At 35.9% G+C, this 23324-nt stretch overlaps 1 protein-coding gene across 1 annotated transcript in view; it reads left to right on the top strand.

Moving 5' to 3' along the window:
• VWC2L (von Willebrand factor C domain containing 2 like) overlaps window positions 1-23324 on the top strand; it is a gene marked incomplete at its 3' end in the record, with an annotated part of 153280 nt that overhangs the window by 14319 nt on the left and 115637 nt on the right. The window contains exon 2 of the mRNA XM_079710068.1: window positions 8231-8360. Within this exon, the coding sequence (XP_079566194.1) occupies window positions 8231-8360 (130 nt within the window). The remainder of the gene's footprint in view (window positions 1-8230; window positions 8361-23324) is intronic.

Below are 23324 nucleotides of genomic sequence, written 5' to 3'. Positions count from 1 at the left end.
ATGAGTTTTCAAGAATGAGTAAACTTTCTGTATTTGATGATAATTTTAGACTAGGTATTTCATCAACTGTTTTTGCAACATTCTTGTGTTTTACATTAGCTCAGAGTAAATGCAAATGAGTAGAAGGATTAAATTTAATAATTCTGTCTTCTATTATAATAGTACCACCAGTTATTCTTATAAATAATCAATTGATTTAAAAACTCAAAACTTATTTTTATAGACATCTAGATTGTCACTATTGCCATTATTGAGGGAAGGCTAGCTATGGAGTTCATCTTAGTATACCTTATATACATTATCTTGTGTATAATACACATTTAATAAATATGCTGAATAAATAATTTTTTAAATTTATATCATTTCTGAATTTTAGTTTATTACCTACCTAGTTTACTGTATCTACATGGGCAAAGCTATGTGCACTCTTTACAATTGCTTGACTAAAATGTTTGTGTTTTCAACAAGCATGAAGTAGTTTTTGACAGACACCCTAGAAATAATATTCCAGCATATATTATGAAAATACCAACTTCTCAGAAAGAATATCTACTACTTAACTTGTTATGCAAATGATACAATCATACACATCTGCTGACCAATGGAGGTGATTATATAAAAAGAATTCTATGCATCTGTTTTTTATTTGCTTCAGCAGTATTGAAATTCATAAAGAAGTTCCAGCTCTATGTCCATAAATTGATTAGACTTAAAACCTCAGTGTTTCAAATATGCTCCAATCAATAGGACAAATCACTGAAAAGGTCACCACAATCCCATTAGACATAGGACAATGAGGGGCATTTTAATCAGTGACACAATGGGTCTTATTTCAGATGATTATGAATTTTGGTTAAAATCCATTGGACCCATTGATTATTAGGTGACATCTGCCACATGCAAGTTACTGGCTATAGGATTGGCAGTAGTTGTTAAATACTCTTGTACTCTGTAATTTAATGTATATTTTAATGAAGTGAACAGTGAGATTTCTGACAGGCATCAGCAACTTTGAAATAGAGTCTTCCAAATTTCTCATAGTGTCTGAAAGTAATGAGATTTGTTCCATAAAGTGATGAAATTTATGCCATAAATTATCTCTACGAGAAGAGTGCTTCTTAAAGCAGAATCATTTCCTTGGTAGAGATCAGATTTTAAATAGTTGTTTAATAAGAAGTTTTTGGAAAAGCAGTCTGTGCTATGTTCTCTCTGAAAATTTTTGCCCGTTATCAAAGAAATGGAGTGCCACGTGGATCCAAGGCCCAGTATCACTGGGACAGAAGGAAAGTCACTGATATAGTTACTATGCTAAAACTTGGCACTTAGAATATATCCTATCAATAAAGATGCAGACATAGAGAACGGACTTGAGGACATGGGGGGGGGAAGGGTAAGCTGGGACGAAGTGAGAGAGTGGCATGGACATATATACACTACCAAATGTAAAATAGATAGCTAGTGGGAAGCAGCCGCATAGCACAGGGAGATCAGCACGGTGCTATGTGACTACCTAGAGGAGTGGGATAGGGAGGGTGGGAGGGAGACTCAAGAGGGAGGAGATATGGGGATATATATACGTATATGTATAGCTGATTCACTTTGTTATACAGCAGAAGCTAACACACCATTGTAAAGCAATTATACTCCAATAAAGATGTTAAAAAAAAAAAAAGGAATATATCCTATCCATTTATGTATCCATCCATTCAATCTTCAACAATATTCACAGAGGACTTTCTAGGAATCAAGTTTTGTTTCTCAGAGTGTTCAGCATGTGTTTTGTTGGACTTTGTACTTTAACTCATCCTTTAGGAAAAAGGACATGGTTAAAATCAGGGCAGGACAGGAATAGAAATGCAGACATAGAGAATGGACGTGTGGACACAGGGTGGGAAGAGGAGGGTGGGATGAACTCGCAGATTAGGTTTGACATCAATACACTACCATGTGTAAAATAGATAGCTAGTGTGAACCTGCTGGATAGCACAGGGAACTCTGCTCAGTGCTCTGTGATGACCTAGATGCGTGGATGGGGTGGGGGAGGGAGGTCCAGGAGGGAGGGGATATAGGTTTACATATAGCTGATTCACTTCAATGTACAGCAGAAACTAACACAACATTGTAAAGCAACTATACTCCAATAAAAAAAAATCAGGGCTTCTTTCTGAAAAATATTTTATAATATACTACAATCATTTTGTTTAATAAGTAACCATTAAACTAGACACACACTATAAAATGAAGCTAGCTTTTTCTTAAACCCTTTAACAATACATCTACATGTGTTCTCATCTTAGTTATCATGGTATTTTCTAGTGCAACAAAAGTCTGTAATCATCAACTGCTAGTCTAGTCAGTGGAGTGCTTGAAAATTGACTTAACTGGTGATCCACATGATGGATATTCAAGGAATTTTGAATTACCTATAGGAAGTAAGTTTACTATTCATTGCCATAATGCCAAAACCCAAATGTTTATTTCATGACTCATAATCAGAAAGCTTTCCCCCTCAAAGTGCCCTTTACAACATTTAAGTAAAATGCAAACATCTTATTGAACCACAATCCTGTCCATGTATGATAAACACAGGTGAAACTGCCCAGAGGTGTGGTTTAACAAATAAGAAAACATAGAACATGCAGAATTAATTACGTATATGTTAACAAAGATTTCTTGAGTATCTATTATGTACTAAGATATCTTCTTGGTGTCAAGAATACAGCCAAGAACAGTATACTGTAAGGAGCTTATAAACTATGGGGAAGGCAGATAAAAATAAACAAATATAAGCAAATCAATAAGGTAATTTCATAAACTGATGAGAGCACTGAATGGGCAATGTGTTGGAGAAAGGTGATGGAGGAATAGTCGTGTAAGAGCTCCCAGGAGAGAAGGCATTTGAGTTGACACCTAAATGATGAGACTTCAAGAAAAGAAAATAGGTTTGTTGCCTTTCTTTTTTTTTTTCTGAGTGATTTATAATGGTCATTTTAACCATTCACGATTACTCTTTATCTAGAGGCTTCTAATAAGAAATTTTCTTCGGTGTGTTTCTGACATGATTAATTCTATTAGTTCACAAATCTCCCCACCAAACCAAGTCCTATAAAACTTTATTGCAATGACCTCTGCAATCATATACTACTTTGAATAAGAGAAATCACCTGAATATTCTTTTAAATACAGTTGCGTGCTTCCAATTTTATATTTTTTGAATTATTTTTCAGAAAGCCATCACTAGCTAAGTATGCAAGTGAATTATAATAATAATGTTATATTTCTTACATATTTTATGTGCTTCCCAGTAACTCTGTGAGGCTGGTAATATTGTTATTCTTTTGTTTTATAAATTAAGAAACTAATGCACAGAAAGGCTATGTAATTCTCCCAAGATTCACAACTAAAGTAAAGCATCTGAGACTCGAACTCAAGTCCTAAGGCTAGAGAGAACTTGCTTTTAACCATGATACCACAGCCACTGAAACGAAGCCAACAAAATGAAAATTTTTTTTCAGTTTTTCCTAATTTAGAATTCCTTAACTTGTAAGAGTGTTGTCATCTTAAACCTTACCAAATTAAAATAGCAAGCTGAACACTGCCATGTCCCTTGTCACTTGGAGGTTTGAATTTGTATAAAAAACCTTACAGACTGTGGCCATTTCCTCCCAGGCACCCTACATGCAAAATGCCAGTAACAGCCATCACATAAATAACAATGCCACGAGGTATTACTGTGTGGACCAAACATCCAGCCTCTCCTCAGGTATGGATAAGTAAGTCTCATTGTATTCAGAGTACAAGGGTGTATTTTCTATAAACATCTGGAAACTTCCTTGCAACCAGTCTCCAATAACACGTTCTAATAATCCTATGTTAACGCTTGATGACCCCATTAGATTCCAAATTCTCACAAAGGACATATTTGATTGTTTTTCTGGAGTTATTCAGTCACTCTGCTAATCTAAGTTACTAGTCCTCAGGCTACTTTTTTGCATTTTTATATTGTGGAGCATTCTACTGTTTCCTGGATTCTGGGATTTTGGGATTCTGGAATTCCAATTCTCCTAGAATTCTCCAAAGTCACAGTCAGTGGCATTGGGATTTCAGCTTCAAGGTCTTCAGAAGTGAACCATAGTTTAAAGGATGTGTATTGCCATGTTTCCATTCTAATACCAAGGAGGAAGATTTGGATTCTAGTCACCTAAACCAATATTTTAGAAAGAGCCCCGTTTTATTCTATTAATTTTAAAATAAATATATATCTAGCAGGAAACCCCTTGAACTTTAGGAAAGCTGGGACAGCATTTGGATTTGCCATGCAAACATATTCAGTGACAGTGAGAACTACAGATGAAATATATGGTTTCTGCTTAAACAGAGTCCCATGTTAGATATTCAAAAAACACTAAGCTAAAGGCATACAGATTCATAACAGACATATAATATTCAGATCACCTTATACAAACATTAACAAATAATTATTTATTTGTTAATGTTTGTATTAACATTAATAACTTTTTAACAAATTTGTTAACAAATAATTTGCTAATTGTTAACAAATAATTAAAAAGTAATGTTAATTATTTGTTAATGTTTGTATATATATTGAATGTTACTTTATTTTTCAAAGCTTTCACTGAAGTAAAATGCTCTGTGAGATTTCTTAGAAAAAGATTTGCCACGTATAAAATTTTAGGATGGTGTCATTTAATCATCTTACTGACCAGATCTCTAACTGACAAAAGCCATGTACTGGTCATAATTTCACATGTTCTTCTAAAAAAAAAAAAAGCTAGTAAGAATAATTTTTTCTCAAGTACTTGTTCCAGTATGTTCTCTGTTACTCTAAGGATAGCTTTATTGTTTAATCTTTGGTTTTACAGGCCATATTTTCAGATTTAATCTATAGTTATCACATTGAACAGCCTAATAAAAGGAAATTTGTAACCAGCTCAGTACTTAAGATGTAAAGATTTATTCAAAGCATCAAACCTTTCAGAGTTTTATGCTGTAAGGTGGGAAGGGTTTTTACGGTAATGTAAATAAATGTGAAGGATTTTTACAGTAATGTTAATGTCAAAGTAGCACACTGCTCACCCCTAGGAACTTCTGGCTGTATAAGCAACACCTTTTTAGAAGCACAGTGGGAAGCAGGGGTGGTAGAGGAAGTCAAGCGAGGCAAGAAAACAATGATGTGCAAACTGGCCAGTTTATGAAAGGAAAGAGACTTGGCGAGGCTGGAGAGGACAGAGGGGGCTTTAGTGTGAGGTCAGTAGATTAAATCTGATAGAGTGTTTGGAGGGGTGGAGGCAGGCACACAGAGACTTGAGATGAGAAGAATAGGCTGTAACAGAGGCATTCTTTCTAAAAACAACTGAATGATAACAAAAGAGGAAATAACATGTTTCTGACAAGAGATTCTGGGCCAGGAAGAGAGAGACTGGTATATGCATAAAGCCAGGTTCAGGGAAGGATTGATTAGAAGTTGCCAATGGCTAGGGTGATAGTCTAATTTTCCTAATTTATGTTTCTCATTACTTAAAATCCCTTTTAAAAGTCTGGCATCCTTTTATCACTAAGCCTTATAGTCTTAGTTCTTCCCCAGAGTATTTCTCAGAACTCCAGTGTACACACATCCAGCCTCCACTGATTTCAGGCAGAGGCCCCGGAGTCTTTACTGGACCATTATCTGTTATTGCTTCTCCCAGATAACTACCATGAGTGTAGCTACCAGGTTACAAGACTTGAAGGTGCCAAAGTCCCCAAGAACATGAGCCTCGTGGCAACCTAACTTCAGCCTATTACAATTTTCTACAAACTCACATTTGCAAAAAGTTTAAAAGCTCTACAGCTCCATAATAATCTATGCACTAACTACCCTAGTTAGTGAAATTCTCTTTAACAGGAAGTATCTATTCTCTATAAATCAATCATTCAGCTGCTAATGGTTATTCCTATGGATCTGGTCTGCCTGAAGAAGTGTACAACACATTGGACAACAAACTACCCAGATGGGAGTGCACAGAATAGCCATGCTTGCTATCACGTGGCAGTACCATATAGCAGTTAGGATGCTTAGATTCAAAACCTGCCCTTTCTCCACTGCCTACAGGACCTGGGAAGGCTACTGAACCTCTCTCAGACTATTTCCTTATCTGTGAGATGGAGATAATAACAAATCTTCTTTCATAGGGTTATTATGAAAAATAAGTAAGTTGATATAAGTAAATTGCTCTAGCATGATACCCAGTAGTTAATAATGTTCAAAAACATTGTCTGAGTCAGAATGGTGTTCTTCCTCAGTCTGTGATGGGAATCTAATAATCCAACAAATCTTTCTCAAGGACCACAGTTACTTTGAGGTAGACATTTTGCATTGGAAAATCTAGGGGCTCTTTGGGATTTTTAGTGCCAAAATCAGTCCACTAGAGTTGCATAGATCAGCCCCTCCTTCAGCTAGAAGGGAAACAGCAAGAACAATCACAGCTGTGGAAGAGCAAGGTGCAGAAACAATATTAGCCACTCCCTTTTTCTCTCATGTTAGCAATAAATGCAGGCCAAGTCCTTGCTGTACTTCAGAAGGCTGTGCAAAAATACTTCTTTGCGACTGATCAATAACAGGGAGACACCTCTGACAATTTTGCTTGGGAATTTAAGATATCACAATGGGACTTGCAAAATAAGAGGCAGTATAGAAGCTAGAATATCCATCTCTCACGCTATTTCCTCACTCAAAATTTCCTTCATCAAATAATGTGTTGTGGTAACAAACCTTTTCCTTAATTTACTGAGGTTTTCAGTGGAGGGAGCTTCAGGAAACTTCCCGCCCTTGGGATGATCCAGTAGATTTTTCTGGAATACTTAACACAACTCAACCACATGGTAAAGAGCTTAACCGTACTCTTCAATAAACTTACTGATCATGCTAAGAAATAGCAATGTTTCTTCCACAGATTCTATGGCTAATTCTCTTGTTTCTACTAAATTTGAAAGTAAAATAGTTCATTGAAAGCTAGACCATCATTCTTCAAGCAGAAAGCAAAGAGAAAATTAATTTAAAAATAATTAGTTTGAAAGGCTTCCACTCTCACAGACCACCTGAGTCAAGAAACATTGATATTACCCAAACTGTCAAGTTCATGAAGAAACAAGAGCTCGCAGGCATTATGGAGAGTAGTCACTGAGATAAAGGCTGTGGACTTTAATTAACACAATTTTGAAGTGAGGCACTGTGGCACAGAATTGGAGACAGAATTTTCCAGGAACAAATGGCTTGTTTTCAGAAGTATGGACCTATATAACTTCTGAGACCTCTAAGTTTTCATTCCAGAATTCTCAATTTCTGTTTTATGAAAAGGGAAACCTAGAAAGTATAAAGGATGAGATGGTCACAGAGTGGCCACTGCTTTAGATTATTTGTGGTATAGAAAGTTTCTAGAAAGGAAACAACAAACCCTAAACTCATTCTTGGTTGGTAAGTACTTTGAAGACAAAAATTTTCTGCTTTTTAATTTTTTTTCTCTAAACTAATCACTTCAATTCCATTTTTAGAGTTTCTGACTCTTAACTAGTGACAACTTTAAGTCAATCAAATTTTTAAGTCAATCAATTTTAGTCCATTCATAAAAGCAAGCAGGCAAGATGAAAGGTATTCACTAAATCTTTCAAGAGGCAGTACCTGGATGTTTGGATCCCAAATGCAATCTCCTCTAAAATTCACCTTGGAAAGAAACGCCCTTTAGAGTCTAGGTTAGCTTGAAAAGGAGTTTCTACCAAGGGTACAGATCTCCATTTACTATTTTCTTGTTTCTCAGTAATCCTTTTCTTTCTTAGGAAATAAAATGAAAAATGGCAAAAACTTATTTCACATGCTCCAGTGTCATTCCTGTTTACCAGAGGAAGGCAGAGCAATAAGTGCATCTGGAAACCAAACCAGGAGGTGACATTATTTGTTGTCCAAACCTTTCTTAGAAAAGTAGGAACATAAGACATAAGAAAAGTCATACATGAGCACTCTGGTTGCTCATGGCAACCTGAGCTGCACATGGCAACCCACCTTTGCTTGGATGTCCAGGTGGCCTTCCATGGGGGAAGAGTGATCATACACATGGTAAATGGAGTTAATACAGTAAAGCCAGTATAAACACTGATGTTTTGTCTTCTGACAGCATATGAATGTGCAAGCATTAAGTTATAGGAGAAAAGGGGCTAATTTTAGATTTGTTCCTAGCCCTCTCCATGTGAATGGTGTCGCTGTGAGCCCAGCAATGAAGTTCACTGTGTTGTAGCAGACTGCGCAGTTCCTGAGTGTGTCAACCCAGTCTATGAACCAGAACAATGTTGTCCTGTCTGCAAAAATGGTAAGACCGTACTGCATTAGCTTTCAAAGAGCGGTTAGCACAAAATACAGGTATTCCACCACTGCACACCATTCAATGCCAAAGCCCTCTAAGATCTGCCTGTGGTTTTTCAATGCGGGCATGGCCAATTAATATTTCTATCCCATCTTAAAGTGAAAATAAGCCAGCAATGGGTGAATCGTGAAGCTTTCCATCTGGAGAATTAAAACTCTTATAAGCTGACTCTGTTGTGGTCCCTATTATTTATTGTTGATCTATACGGAGAATTTTGGAAAGAACGCAGTACCATCTTTTTATAGTGACTGAATTTCTCTCTTGTGGAGGCTATGAAGCTTTTCCTAGTGTATAAGCCAGGATAGAGAGTAGGATAAATGCCAGGTATTTTGCTTTGGACATAGATAAGACTTTAGGCTTAAAGTTATCAAAGAATTACAGAATTCAATTACTCATACACTTAAGTTGAAGTAAGGAAGACTAGAAAGTTTAGGGCTTTTATTCTAGGTTTTTATTACAATGGAAAACTGCTCTCAGAGTAACTGCTATAGAGGGGAACTTGGCTTATAAGTGTATGGGTTCCTTTTGGCCCCATCATAGGATGGAGAGGTTGAAATGACTATGGCATGCCAATCACCCAAAATCCAGGTGATGCTGCAGAGAAGACAATGCAATGCCATTAACCTAGGACAGCATATCAGCAAAGTCAAAATCACACTCTTGCTACTGGTCATATACCAACCAAAAAATAAAGCTTCACTGTGTAACATTCCACAAATGTCCCCACTTGGCATTAATATATGCTTGAAAAAGTAGTTCTAGCTCTTAATTAAGCTGAGGTCACTGTAATGCTGAATCCCTATGACATTCCTTGAATTAGCAACTCTCATCTTCTCTATTACACATTTTTTTGGTCCAGAATTTGGCATTATGTGAGATCACCTACTAATCTTTTTCTCTTGCAGAATTATAATTAGTGAAAAGAGGTATCAGGTTATTTAGCCAAAGAAAAAACACAAGCAACTCTGATTGTTTTTATAATACTTGTAGTGTTTTGGTATCTTCTCAAATGACTTATAAAGAACCCTTATGACATTTCTTCAGGCACAGTTTTTATTATTTATGATTGTGTAAATCTCTTGAGTCTAATATTACTGCACACCTGGCTTCTCTTTTTCTTCTTATCCTTCTCATCCAACTGACGTGTGTCATAGTGAGAATCTCTCTGACTTAGAAGGTGGAGATAAATATCCTCCTGAAGTTCAAGCTGATCTAATATATGCAAAGATATCAAATTTAAGACTTTATGTTTTTAAAAGGATATTGAAGAAACTGGAAAAGATACAGGGAAGAAAAATAAGATGATTTAATGGTTGAAGAATAGGACCTATGAGGACAGACTGAAGGAGTTTGCATAATTTGTCCTGGAAAAGAGAAGGCTCCAGGGAGACCTAACTGTCATAAAGTATATGAATGGTTAGTCTAAAGTAGAAGAGCACCTGTTATTTTTCATTTTCTCCAAGGACAGAAGGAAGAAAAAATCAGCTATTTAATCAATCTTTAAAAATTGGATTGACAAATCTTTGACTAAAGACCATTTTTTTCTAGAAGCAACTGTCTAAACAGGTCTTTGAGGATCTTGTCTTCCCTGGAAGGCCCTGGTTGGCTATGTTACACATTTAGGGTAAACAAAACTATACTGAAAGTTAAAAACTCTCATCTGGACATACTCAGAATACTCAGAGAATTAAACATACTAGACTGTATATTTAGAATACAGGTTTTACACATGCATCTGCCACGTCATACTAGGTACTGCCCACCCAAACCAATAGTATATCCAGAGTTGATGTCTATGTCAAATGTTAAATCAGCCACAACAAACTAGTTACACTGAATTTTATGTCACCCAAGATTATCTCATTTCTGTCACATGCCAGAGTAGAAATCTGTCCTAGAATGAAACTTTCCTTGTACAAAAATATATAATCAATGAACTTTAATTGTTCGATTAATTGGGTAACTAATTAATAACCCATTAGTATTCCTGAAAAATGTTGAGAGAACAAAATATATTAGTTAGGTTTTCCAATTTTTTGTTCATGAAGCACTACAAAACAACCACTTTTGTTCCCTTTTGCCATTTCCAAGCAAACGTTTTTCTTTTTTAAATAAGGAAAATTAACTTGAATTAAAATTAGCCCAAAGACTAATTCTGGATGTAATACATTATGACATGTTATCATTTTTATTATTAAATGCCATTAATTTGTCACTTATGCCCCAAAAGTAAAGTATAATCATTGTCAAAGAAGAGCATATTGAGGACTGCTGGAGAATCCTTATGACCACGTACCAGTATTTTTGAGTGAGCAGACTGAGCCCCAATGCTTGCTGACTCTCATTCTTAGTTCAGAAAACAGAAACAGATGACCCATGTGCAGAAGAGCCAGGCAGGAAATAGATGTTTACTCTGACAGAATATAACTAGAACAATTTCTTAAATTTCCAACACATGATAAGACTATCTGATTCTAAGTGACAAGATTAATTTGTCCAGTATAGTGTAAACTATTTTTAAAGCATTGTACTATTTTCTTAGATTTGGAAAAAAAGCAATAAGAAGATAATCATCTACCCTCAGGATTCAAGGTAGAGGCAATAGATCCTAATTTGTAAACAGTCCTATAATATTTTCTATATTTTCTTAAATCTTCATAAATGTTGAAAAACTTTAGTTTGCACAAATGCAAACTATCTTGGCTGCCAAACTCTTTCTTCATACTGATTGATTTTTCCGCCTTCCTGAATTATAACTTGCCAAGAGCAAGAGACATTAAAGATATAAAATGAAAGTTTAAAGCAATAGAATCTACCACAAACAGTACTCAGCTAATATCAAAATCTTTGTTCTCAGATTAGAGCAAGAAAAAAAAAAAGGCAGTACAATGATATATATGTAGGTATATGAAGTTTTCCCAGAAAACAGTAGTTTACCAACAAAAATGTAACAATTGCCCTTACAAATAAGTATTTTTAATATTATAAAGTGCAAGGTAATCTGATCCCTAGATAAGTAATGATAGCCTCTTTATTCTCCATAATATAATTTGTAAGAATAAATATAAAAACTTATACTTCTAAAATATTTCTCTAATGATGTAAAAAAAAAGAAAGAAAATTTTTAATTCCTTGGTCTCAATGGTTACCTCAAGCAAGATTTTCCAGTGGTTATCAATAAATATAGCCAAGCCATTAAAAATACTCCATTCTTATTAAAGTTAGTTTAGCACCAAGAAAAGTCTATTAATTTAGTCTGAATAAAATACAATAGAAACGTTAAGGAAAGATGTGAATGGCTGGGCATACACAAAACAGGAGGAGAAGGAGGAAAGTTATTTTTTATTTGGGGATGATTATGGTGATTCATATAGGAATTGACTGTTTTAAACAATTTTATTAAGCATCTGCTTCTCCCTTCTCTATACATCTTCATGAGCTAGCAATCCAAATGCCTTCCTGAAAGATCTAACATTTCTAGATTGTTTTTCTTCCTCCAAGATTGTGTTACTTTGGCCTGTCTTTCAGCTCCAGTCCTTTCCATGGGAATTAATATTCTTTATGGTGTTTTGTTTTTATAATATGAAAAATAGGTTAGCACAGCACCGACTTAAAGAAAATATTTCTATTTTGGAGTGTCATGTAAATATTTCAAATATTCAGTAACTGACCATTCATTTAACTAGTGAAGTATTTGATCATTAGATCATCCAAAAGACTAACTGCATTTTTTTTTTTTTTACATTTCATCTGTCAGTATGTCAGTGAGTTCTCTGTTTTCATTGGAATATATAGTCAGTCATTATTCATGGTTAGGAAAAAAGGTCACTTCATGAAAATTGAAATAGAGAGGAACAACCCACAAAATCGTCCATGCACATTAAGTGAGGAGTTTACATATCCTTTTCAACTAAACTGAAGTTGTCATAAGCCCTGTTCAAATATTTAATTTCATATCCCTTACTCTCTTCCAGTTTAGTAGTGATACAAATAAAGAAGGAAATAGACTAGCCAAAAGGTAAATGGAAAGAAGACAGCAAAGGAATGGGAAGTGAACAAATAAGAGAGAGGACTTTAGAGCCATCCAACGCCTTCTAAAGGCACTTGGGTAAAACGCTGCTTTGTGTTGACACATATAATATACAAAGAGCCCCTTGAAATAAATAAGAGAAAAATAATTCCACAGGGAAGAAAATAGGCAAAGAGTATACAAAGAAAATTCAGAGAAGAAAACCAAATGTCTAATAAATATATGAAAATACACTTAACCTCACAAGGGATCAGGGTGATAGAAATTAAAACAATGAGATACTAATATTACATTGATAATAACTTGAGATTGATGATACCTCAAATCAGCAAAGATACTAAGAGTTGAGAAAATGTTGGAACAACTTTTAAGAAATTTGAAGTCAGCAGTTCTACTTTTTGTACTTTGTCCCACATTCATGCACTAAATTTCCACTGCATTTTAAGAGCATAAAGGTCGGAGAAATGTAATAGTACTTCAATGGAGTAGTGAAAATATATTGCAGCCTTTAAAAAGATCCTACTAACATTTTTCACTACTGTATAAAATAAGCAAGGAGTGTATACTAGATTACAAATATTTTATACATAATATAGTAATGTGTTCTATATATAATTTGTACATTTTAAGTGATATATAAGACATTTTTATTTTTAACTGATAGATAATTTTAAATAGATAGATATTACATTTATATGTACATAGGAAAAGAGCCAAATGTGGATACACAATAGAATATTAACAATGATTCAATGATTACTTTTAGGGAATAAAAGTGTCAAGGTAAAAGTAGGGGAGACAAGAGTTAATCTCTTTAAAATATTAAATCTTTACAGATTGATAATAAAAACAGCAGAAAAGTACACAAACAGGCAGTTAGCAAACAAAATACAAATATTCAAAAAATATAAAAATTATTCAACCTAACAAATTTGCTTTTTATTTTTTAAACCCTTCTTTATTATGTTTGTATGTAGCATAGGGAAAGTTCTGTAAGAATACACGCCAAGTTTTTAACAGTTATCCAGTGATCACAAGAGTAATTAAGGAGTAGAAGTGAGAAGGTAGAAGCAGAGAACTTTAACCTTTTATTTCATGGGCCTATTTACTGAATGAATTTTCAAAAAACTATTTTTTATAAGTTAAAAGGTTTTACCAAACCTATAAAGAAAAGATAATTCTAATGTCATTTAAACTCTTCCAGAGGAGAGACAAGAACAGCTTTTTTTTCCTGAAGTACAATACTGATACAAACCAAAGATTACAAACTAAGAAAAAGTAATGGGGATCTATTAAAACACAAAATCCCCGATCATATATTATATCACCCAATGGGTCTAGAGGAGCATTCTTCAATCAATCACATGAACCCTTCTGCTACAAAATATATGATAATTATACCAAGGAGATGGAATAAATATAGAGTCTCCCATGGTCTCAGGTCAGGTTTTAATCTCAGCTGAGTTTTGGTATCAAAATTGTGAAAAGACATTGGGTTTTCAGAGACTGTGGGAAAGGGATTGTATATTTGTGTTAGCAAACAGAATTTAGAATTTAGTTGGTTAAAATAATTGTGCATTCTGACAATGTGGAGTTTACAAAGATAGTTCAAAATTAGGAACTCTATATTAATATAATTTATCCTACTACTAAATTCAAGAGAAAATCATATTATTTCTATATAAGTATACACACACATATATAAAGATGACTAAAACTCTTGATAAAATAAGACTAACTGAATATAAAATATATTTACCTCAGCCCCAAAAGACAGAATCATGCTTAATAGGTACACATTAAAGGCATTCTTGATAAAGTCAGGAACAAGACAAGGCTGTCCACTATTATTCAAAATTTCAGATTGTAGATATGAACTAGCTACTATAATTAGAAAAGAAGGAATTCAGAGGAGAAAAATTGGGAGCCAAAACTACTACCATTTGCATATTATATGAGAGTATACTTGAAAAACCCAAGACTATAGACTAAAAACTGCTATAACAAAAACTTAGAAATATAGCAGGGTACAAAATGAGAATACAGAGCGCTCTCTCTCTCTCTCTCTCTCTCTCTCTCTTTATATATATATATATATATATATATATATATATATATATATATATATATATATATATATATATATATGTATAGGTACGTATATTATGAAAATAAAATTGTGGCATTGATACATGACACAGAGATATCAATGGAATATAAGAAACTTCATAAACAGACCTAACATACATATGAAAATTGATACATGATAGATAAAATAGCATTTCAAATCAATGGGGGAAAGTTAATTTGTAGAAGAAATGGTGTTGGGACAACTGGATAGTTGCCTGAAAAAAATAATTTTAAAATCCTACATTATTTCATAATTCAAGAAGACTTTCAATTCAACAAAGATTTAAATATAAGCTATTTTCCCAAACAGTACAAGAAGAAAACCTAGACATTTGATTTTTAATCCTGAAGTGGCTAGATTTTAAAAACAGACCAAAAAATCTCCCCAAAGCAAACAAAACACCACTGTAAACAAATTAAAAACTAAGGGAAAAATAATCTTATATCGCAAAGGGTTTATGTCTCTCATAGATAAAGATCTCTTTGAAACTAATAAGGAGAAAGATCAACAACTCAATCTTAAAAATGGGCAAAGAACTTCAAAAGTTATTCCACAAAACCCAAAATTTCCTAAAACATACAAAAAATTGCTAAAAGGAAAATGCAAATTAAAATTTGATGCCAGTTTTTTACTTATGGATTGGCCAAATATCCTATAATTTAATAACCTACTTTGTTGTTGATACCTGTGGTAAAACAGGCAGTCTTTCACATCACTGGTGAATGTATGAATTTGTACAATCCCCATGGAAGGAAATTTGACAATATATGTCAAAATTAAAGTACATATATCTTTTATCTCAGCAATTCCACTTCTATTTACAGATGCGTGAAATGACAAATAATGTTGTTCATCTTCTATGTTGTACTTCAGATTTACTACTAATAAAGAATAATCAGAAAATTTGTAAAAAATAATTATAGATTTAAATTTCCTTTTAACATGCTATTAGTTGATAGTCAAAAAAGATAATTTCTTTCTTTAAATACTCAAATATTTTTATTGATTTATAATTTTACTAGCTTCTATTTACCTTTATGTGTTTCATCTCATATAATACATTTTAAACTAACTTCAAATGGCTCAAAACTGTGAAACTAATAGAAATCTACTCAGAATCAACAGATAATAGGCTACTTTAAAACATTAAAATAGATATTAATGTGTGGAAGACATATATATATATATATAGAGAGAGAGAGAGAGAGATTAAAAAGTCACAAAACCTTACTAAGAACTATTTTTTAAAATAGTAAGGAGCCATAACTGATTTCTAATGTGAAAACTGAAATTTGTTAGAATGCTATTTTTCTAATGATAAATGGAAATCTATCAAATTTTCCATGTAATGTAATTTTCTTTTGTAAGTTGGCAAAAGTTGGAAAATTTAAATACATGAAAAAGAATGTACTTGGTGGGCTTCCCTGGTGGCGCAGTGGCTGGGAATCCGCCTGCCAATGCAGGGGATGCGTGTTCGATCCCTGGTCCGGGAAGATCCCATATGCCACGGGGCAGCTAGCCCCGTGCGCCACAACTAACTGCTGAGCCCATGTGCCACAGCTACTGAAGCCAGCACGTGCCTAGAGCTGGAGCTCCGCAACAAGAGAAGCCACCACAATGAGAAGCACATGCACCACAACGAAGAGTAGCCCCCGCTCACCGGAACTAGAGAAAGCCCCCACGCAGCAACGAAGACCCAACGCAGCCAAAAATAAACAAATAAATAAATTTAAAAAAAAAAAGAATGTACTTGGTACGTTTGGGGAATTCAATCTACCAGATATATTAAAATAATATGTAAAGGTATAATAGTTTTAAACAGTGTGATAGTGGAACAAAAATAAGTCGATAAATAGAACAGAAAATCAGAAAGTAATTCACATTTGTATCACAATCTAGCATACAATTAAGGTGACATCCAAGTGTCTGATGAAAGAATGTGTTATTCTAAAAGTAAAGGTTAATCATTTTTTACAAAAGTGAAATTACATTCCGGTATTACCCATTATACAAAAGTAACTATCAGTTGGATTAAAGATCTAAATCTAAAAAGTGAGATCATAAAGGGATTTGGTTTTTTTTGTTTTGTTTTGTTTTTTTCCGGTACGCGGGCCTCTCACTGCTGTGGCCTCTCCCGTTGCAGAGCACAGGCTCCGGATGCACAGGCTCAGCGGCCATGGCTCACGGGCCCAGCCGCTCCACGGCATGTGGGATCTTCCCGTACCGGGGCACGAACCCGCGTCCCCTGCATCGGCAGGCGGACTCTCAACCACTGCGCCACCAGGGAAGCCCAAGGGATTTGTTTTTAACGTAAACATTAACTTACTCTTAGGATCAGGATGGTCTTCCTAAACATAAATGCAAATAAAGAATTTATAAAAGGAAAAATTCAAATTCAAATTAGATAACATATAATTTTATCCTTAAATTTCTTAATAAATTAACTTTGGAAAGGTAAGATGCAACAGGCACTCTCAAGCACTACTGATGAGAGTGTAAACCAATATATCTTCTCTGAAGGGCAGTAAAAGTGTGCAGACCTTTGATCCAGCAATGTGACTTCTAGAAATTGATCAAAAATAAATAATCAGATAAGAATATAAACATGTTATATAGAGAGGTATTTATTACAGAGTTGTTTATAATAGCAAAATCTTGGAAAACCTGAAAGCTAAATATTTGACAATAAGGAGGTTGTTTAAAAAACCATAGTATATCTACATGGACTAACTACTAAAAAATTATTACAAACGATGTCATGGAAAAAAATTAAGGATATCTCCACAAAAAAAACAAAAAAAAATTCATGTTCAGAGTATATTATTAAACTAGTAGGCCAGAAAGCACTATTTTAAAAATAATTTTGTTAAAAAGAAAATGTATGTATAGAAAAACACTGGAAGAAAATACTTCAAAATGTTAATGGCACGTAACTCTGAATAGTAGTAGCCTAATGAATGATTACCTTTTTTCCCTTTGCTAGCCCCTAGTTTCTAAATTTCCTACAACAAATCTGCGTCATCCCTGTGATTTAAAATTACTATTTAAAGGAGAAAATAGAGGGCTTCCCTGGTGGCGCAGTGGTTGAGAATCTGCCTGCCAATGCAGGGGACACGGGTTCGAGCCCTGATCTGGGAAGATCCCACATGCCGCGGAGCAACTGGGCCCGTGAGCCACAATTACTGAGCCTGCGCATCTGGAGTCTGTGCTCCGCAACAAGAGAGGCCGCGATAGTCAGAGGCCCGTGCACCGCGATGAAGAGTGGCCCCCGTTTGCCACAACTGGAGAAAGCCCTCGCACAGAAACGAAGACCCAACACAGCTATAAATAAATAAATAAAAATTAAAAATAAATAAATAAATAAACTCACTTGGAGTTGAATTCAGATAGACTGGAAAAGTATAAACAGAATTAACAGACTGCCCCCCCCCAAGCACAATCACCCACAGGCTCATGCCAAATTTTGAGACACAGCATCTGTGGCTGATTCAAGTACAGGTTTTCTGGTAAGAGGGCCTGGCTTTCTAGGTGTAGATAGCCAGAGGCAGAACTGCAACTAAGATCACTGTAACAGTCTCACTCTAAAACATAAAAAAATAAAAATAAAATAAAATAAAAAATAAAGGAGAAAATAGAAAAATTCTTTAAAAAGATAATGTAAAAATTTTTCTATTTTTATGATTTAATAAGCAATGACATGCCATTTATTAGAAATTGCACTGATTCCTTGTTATAATTTGTACTCTATAGTTAATTAACCAACTAATAATTCTACCACTTGACTTTCAAATCCTTTAACTGTGAGATTCTTTGTAAAGAATTTGGAAAACATCATTGCCCATTTTATGTACCTATTAGGGTAATTGTTAAAGTATTCACTTAAGTCTATGCATTTACATTTTCATGAAGATATTTTGCAAACTCAGCCTTTTAAGTTTGAAAATTAGATGCAAGTCTTTCACCTTAATTTGATATTTTCTCACTTCCTCTTAGGGAGACAATTAGTAACAAATGAAACACAGACATTAAACAAGCACACTGAAGATGAAAAATTTTCTGGCACTTGCACATATCCATTGGCTACAGAGCCCTGAAATAGTTTGTGATGAAAGCATACCCTATGAAGGGCAATTTCAAAGCCTGCATTTCATTGACTTCATAACTGAAAGTCAGAATTATCATATTCGTATAAAGTAGATGTCAAAACAGAGTAATTATAAATAGCTCTTTTAATGAGCCACAATTTCCTATTGCTTTCATAAAGCTTCCTCCAAAGTATGAAAGGAAATATTTTTATGTTGTCTTAAACCAACAGGATTCCTTCTCAATTCATCAGCAAATTAGATTTCAAAAAGATTATTTGACAAAGTTGACACAATGAAAATTAATGCCACATTCATTTCCTGCTAATTGCATCTCTACTTAATTATCGGGTCCCCCCAGTCCTTCAGAAAATGAAGGGAAGAAGGCCAACATCTGCAAAAATGAGAAGTTTTCTCTTTTTTCTCCTCAACATATAGAAAATGCTTAGGGACTACTTTTTCCCTATGTAATCATCTAGAACGTTGGGTCTGGTCCTCCCACAAAGCACACACTCCTAGTTGAGAAGAGACATGTTAAGAAGTAGACCTCACACCTTCCAATACCACGTAGTACTCTGATGTTCAGTGCACCACCCCAAAGGGAGCCTACGGGCCCTGAAGAAGGGTAATGCGCACACATGTACTGAATGTCTCATTCTTACACATTCAGATAACCTCACAGATAATCTAGTTCAAAAACAGTAGGTTGGCAGAGGGTTGAATAAATCTCCCCAAACTGCCCATGCATTTCTATTCTTAACCCCACCTTCTCTCTTATTCTTGAGCCTCTCTTCACCTATGTTTTTATAGAATAGTGCTGACTTCTAGGATTGTATACAGTAATCTCTAATAAAACACCTCTGAACTGTGGATAATGGCAAAAGGGCAACTGGGATCACTAACATATTTATAGTTGGATGCCCCTGAAATGAGAAAAGGGAAATGGGAAGTTCTTGCATGCATACTTATTTTGCTTACACTAGCTTCATTTGTACAATCCTTAGGAGTTGGATTTGATTCTAAGAGTTAATTGAATGGGGTGGGGTCTGACGGGAAAGCCAAGGCATTTGGTCTTGCCAAGTCTTATCTAAGGGAGGCTTGAGTCGTTGGCCATGGGAAAGCCTCCCTGAGGGAGCAACACAACTGCTTGCGTCAGGGATATGGGGCTGCCGTTCCATAATGACCCCCAAGCTCTTGCTCACACAGTCCAGGCATCCGTGTAGCTCTCAGAGGCACCCAGAGACCAATGGGTCACTACCGATGATGAAGGCACAAAGTAAGGCAGAGTTTCCCTTCATCCAAACCTCCTTCCTTAGGTAGACGCGTTAGGAAGTTGCATTCCCTCCTTTAAGTCATGTCTTTGCCATGTAGAAACTCAGGCTTTTCAGATGCAGGAAAAGCCATGTCCATCCACCGGCACCCCTTTTCCCCTTCACTAATTACTAATGTAAACCTTGTGCAGTCAGACTAAAACAAAACAAGGTTGCCATGCAAGTTGTGTTCCTTGACCTGCTTTGCTTTGAGTGTCTTCTAAAGCACTGGGCAAGATGAGCCTGGGGGGCCTCGAGGAAGGTATTGCTCTATCTTCCTCAGAAGTTTCAGAGGTCTGAAGCAAGAGCATCTAACAGACTCGTCTCAGAGGCACAGATTCCCTTTCTTACAGATAAGACCAAACTTCTTGGGATTCTATATCCCACGTCACTGGTAAAGACGGGATCCAGAATTCTGGGTCCTCTTGAAAAGATCCTAACACCTCCCTGGCCAGCAGTCACAGCCTCATCCTCATCGTTGGGCTTGAGACACTTAGGGCTGATTTCTCCCTGCTTAGCTCAGACCCCACCAGGAGCCCAGGACCACCAAGTCACCCCTCATCCCCAGGACTCTGATCTCCATATGGTGCTATGAGCTGAGAGGTAACACCCCAAGTCACCACTTTCCAGTCCTGGCCTCTGATTTTTAGTTCTCCGTCACACCTACTGCCACCTGAATTGTATATATTTTACTTATTTAGTTGCTTGTCTCCCCTGTTCACAGAAGTATAAAGTTCGTGCAAAGATTTTTGTCTCTTTTGTTCACTGTTGTATTCCTACTACCTACAACACATTGTAGGTGCAAATGTATGTTTGTGAATAAATGAATGAGTGCACACCTGTATTGTGCCTTTGGAAGAGCCAAAATTAAATAAGAAAATTGATTCTTTGAGTTCTTTTAGCTTCTCTTTTGAAAAGTCTGTCTTCTATTTCACAGAGAAGAGCTTTCAAATGGAGAGCTTAGGAGGCATCGTGTGGTGGGAAGGAGGGTGCTTATCAGATTTTTTTCCTAATTAAGTTTGCTTTAATTTACCACTAGGATTAGTGGTACATATATTGATAGGAGGCATATCAAGGTGATCTAGTAGAGACAGACTGGTTTCCAGGGGAAACTGTGTCAGCTTGATATTTTACTGCTTTATAACCTTGCTAGGGACACCTAACTTCTGTTTCTTAAGAAATGACTGCATGTAACCTATGAGTCACTTCAGTGCAAAATTAATGTAATGTTTTAGCCAGTATTATCTACAATGATATATTTCATCTAACAATAGGGATTGGACTATTTACAAGTTAAGGAAGCCTCGAGCATTGACATGTGATTTGTCAGCATTTGGTAAAGGGAGTCAGAAAATGGGACTTGATATCAGGGCAGAGGGAGAACTGATTGCAGGGAATAATATTTCATTTTAGAAATCAAACTGTGCAACCGAAAAAGATATCAGAAATGTGGCATAAAACAGGGACAAAGGAAACTTGCTAACCAATATCTTTTCTGGCATCTAGTGATTGGGAAACTCTCTAAGGATGGCTGAGGCTGAGGTAGGAAGCCCTTGCAGTAAGACCTCTGATGTTTAAATGTAGCTCTGAGCTGCTTCAAATCAAACCCTCAGAAATGTTAAACCTCTTTTGAAACATATTTATGGTTGGTTGCCCCTCAATTGAGAAAAAGGAAATGGGAAGTTCCTGCATGCATACTTATCTTGCTTACACTAGCTTCATTTGTACAAGGTGATGGCAAAGAGCAGCCAGTAATGCTGCTGCTGCTCCAGGTAGTAACTAGCCAGGCCTGAGTCTTCTCCTCCTTTCACCCATCACTTTTATGCATTCTGCAGAAAGGTCCATAGAGCCACATACCTGCCTTCTGGAAGGCTAAGCTCAGTTAGTTTCCAACAATATTAAATAACAAAATAGTTGGCAGTGTTGTATCCAAATCTTAAAAGCCTGTTCATTCCATCTTTCTGTGTTGGGATTTAAAACAGAGGTAAGATGCAGGGCACCAGGGGCTGATGGCCTGTTTGAAGATGTGGGATTCTCAGTGTCTGTTTTATCCTACCCACTTTGATTTGATTTGATGATTTCTTTAAGAATGGAGATAGATGACAGTAAGCAGCAGCAAAGGAAGAAAACTGCAGTGTAGAGGAGGGCACGCGAGCCTCTCAAGCCAGGTGGATGGCAAAAAACTTAACTGGATTCTGTTTTAACTCCCAGTAAATGCAATAGTCAGATTCCTAAGCTCAGTGAAGTAATCAGCCACCATGCAATGTCATCTGAGATGTACTGAAAGCTGTTCAACCCATCAAAAATAGTGCCCCTTCTAGCCCGCCAATGTACATGTCCACATACACATTCATACATACTTTCATGCTCATAATTTCTTTTATTTTTTAAATTTTCGTAATTAATGTCACTAAAAACTTGAGAAAAATAGCTAGTACATCAGGTATTAATGACACCAATTAAGTTACATATATTTTTCTTGGGTTTACCAGATGACTAGATCATCAAACATAGGCCCAGTTAGTTTAAATGTGGGGAAGAGTAAACCCGGGATAACAGGGAAACCGTAGGAAGGTACTGTACCAGAGCAAGAGAGAACGCCTGACACAGGTGCCTTTAGGGTGAGAGAGGGAGCCATGAACGCTGGGAGGTTGAAATGAACCGACATGTCTGCTGATGGTGCATGTTGAGGGAAATAGTTGCCTTTTTCATGTTTCCTCAATGACTGATCTAATACTAATAATTAACCTAACAACTAAGAGTAGCACTAGCTTTCATTTATTGCAGGGGAGAAAACTGAGACTAAAGTATATAAATTACCATCCGATATACAGCTGGGATTTGAACCATGCTCTATCCAACTTCAAAGCCATAGTGTCTAACCACTTGTTCTCAAAGTAGCCCTGGGCCAGCAACATCACCATTATCTAGAAACTAGTCAGAAATGCACATGTCTGAGCCCATCCCAAATCTACAGAATCAGAAATTTTGGGAGTGGGACCCAACATTCTGTGCCTTAACAAGGCTTCTAGGTGATTCTGATGCTCAAAGTTTGAGAACCATGGACTTCTTCACAGGTGTCTGTTAGGGAGTCTGTTCTCTTTCAAATAAAGGATGTGTGTGTTGGGGGAAGCTAGGGGAGTAAAAGGTGAATAATTGTTAGTCAGTGGTATCGGAGATAATGTTATACCAGGACAAGAAGTAAGACAAGGCTGGAAAGGAAGGGTTAGACACAAAATGCCCTGGAGTCAAAGCAAGGGCACTTAGGTTGGAGAGGATCCAGGAATGGTAAACCCCAATAGGGGCAAATGCAGGTCCCCCAGGGCCTAGAAGTGATGTAGGCGGGACATACCAGGA

The sequence above is a fragment of the Hyperoodon ampullatus genome (genome assembly GCF_949752795.1).
Source record: "Hyperoodon ampullatus genome assembly, chromosome: 8".
Taxonomy (NCBI): Eukaryota; Metazoa; Chordata; class Mammalia; order Artiodactyla; family Ziphiidae; genus Hyperoodon; species Hyperoodon ampullatus.
This window is presented reverse-complemented; position numbering and strand designations above follow the sequence as displayed.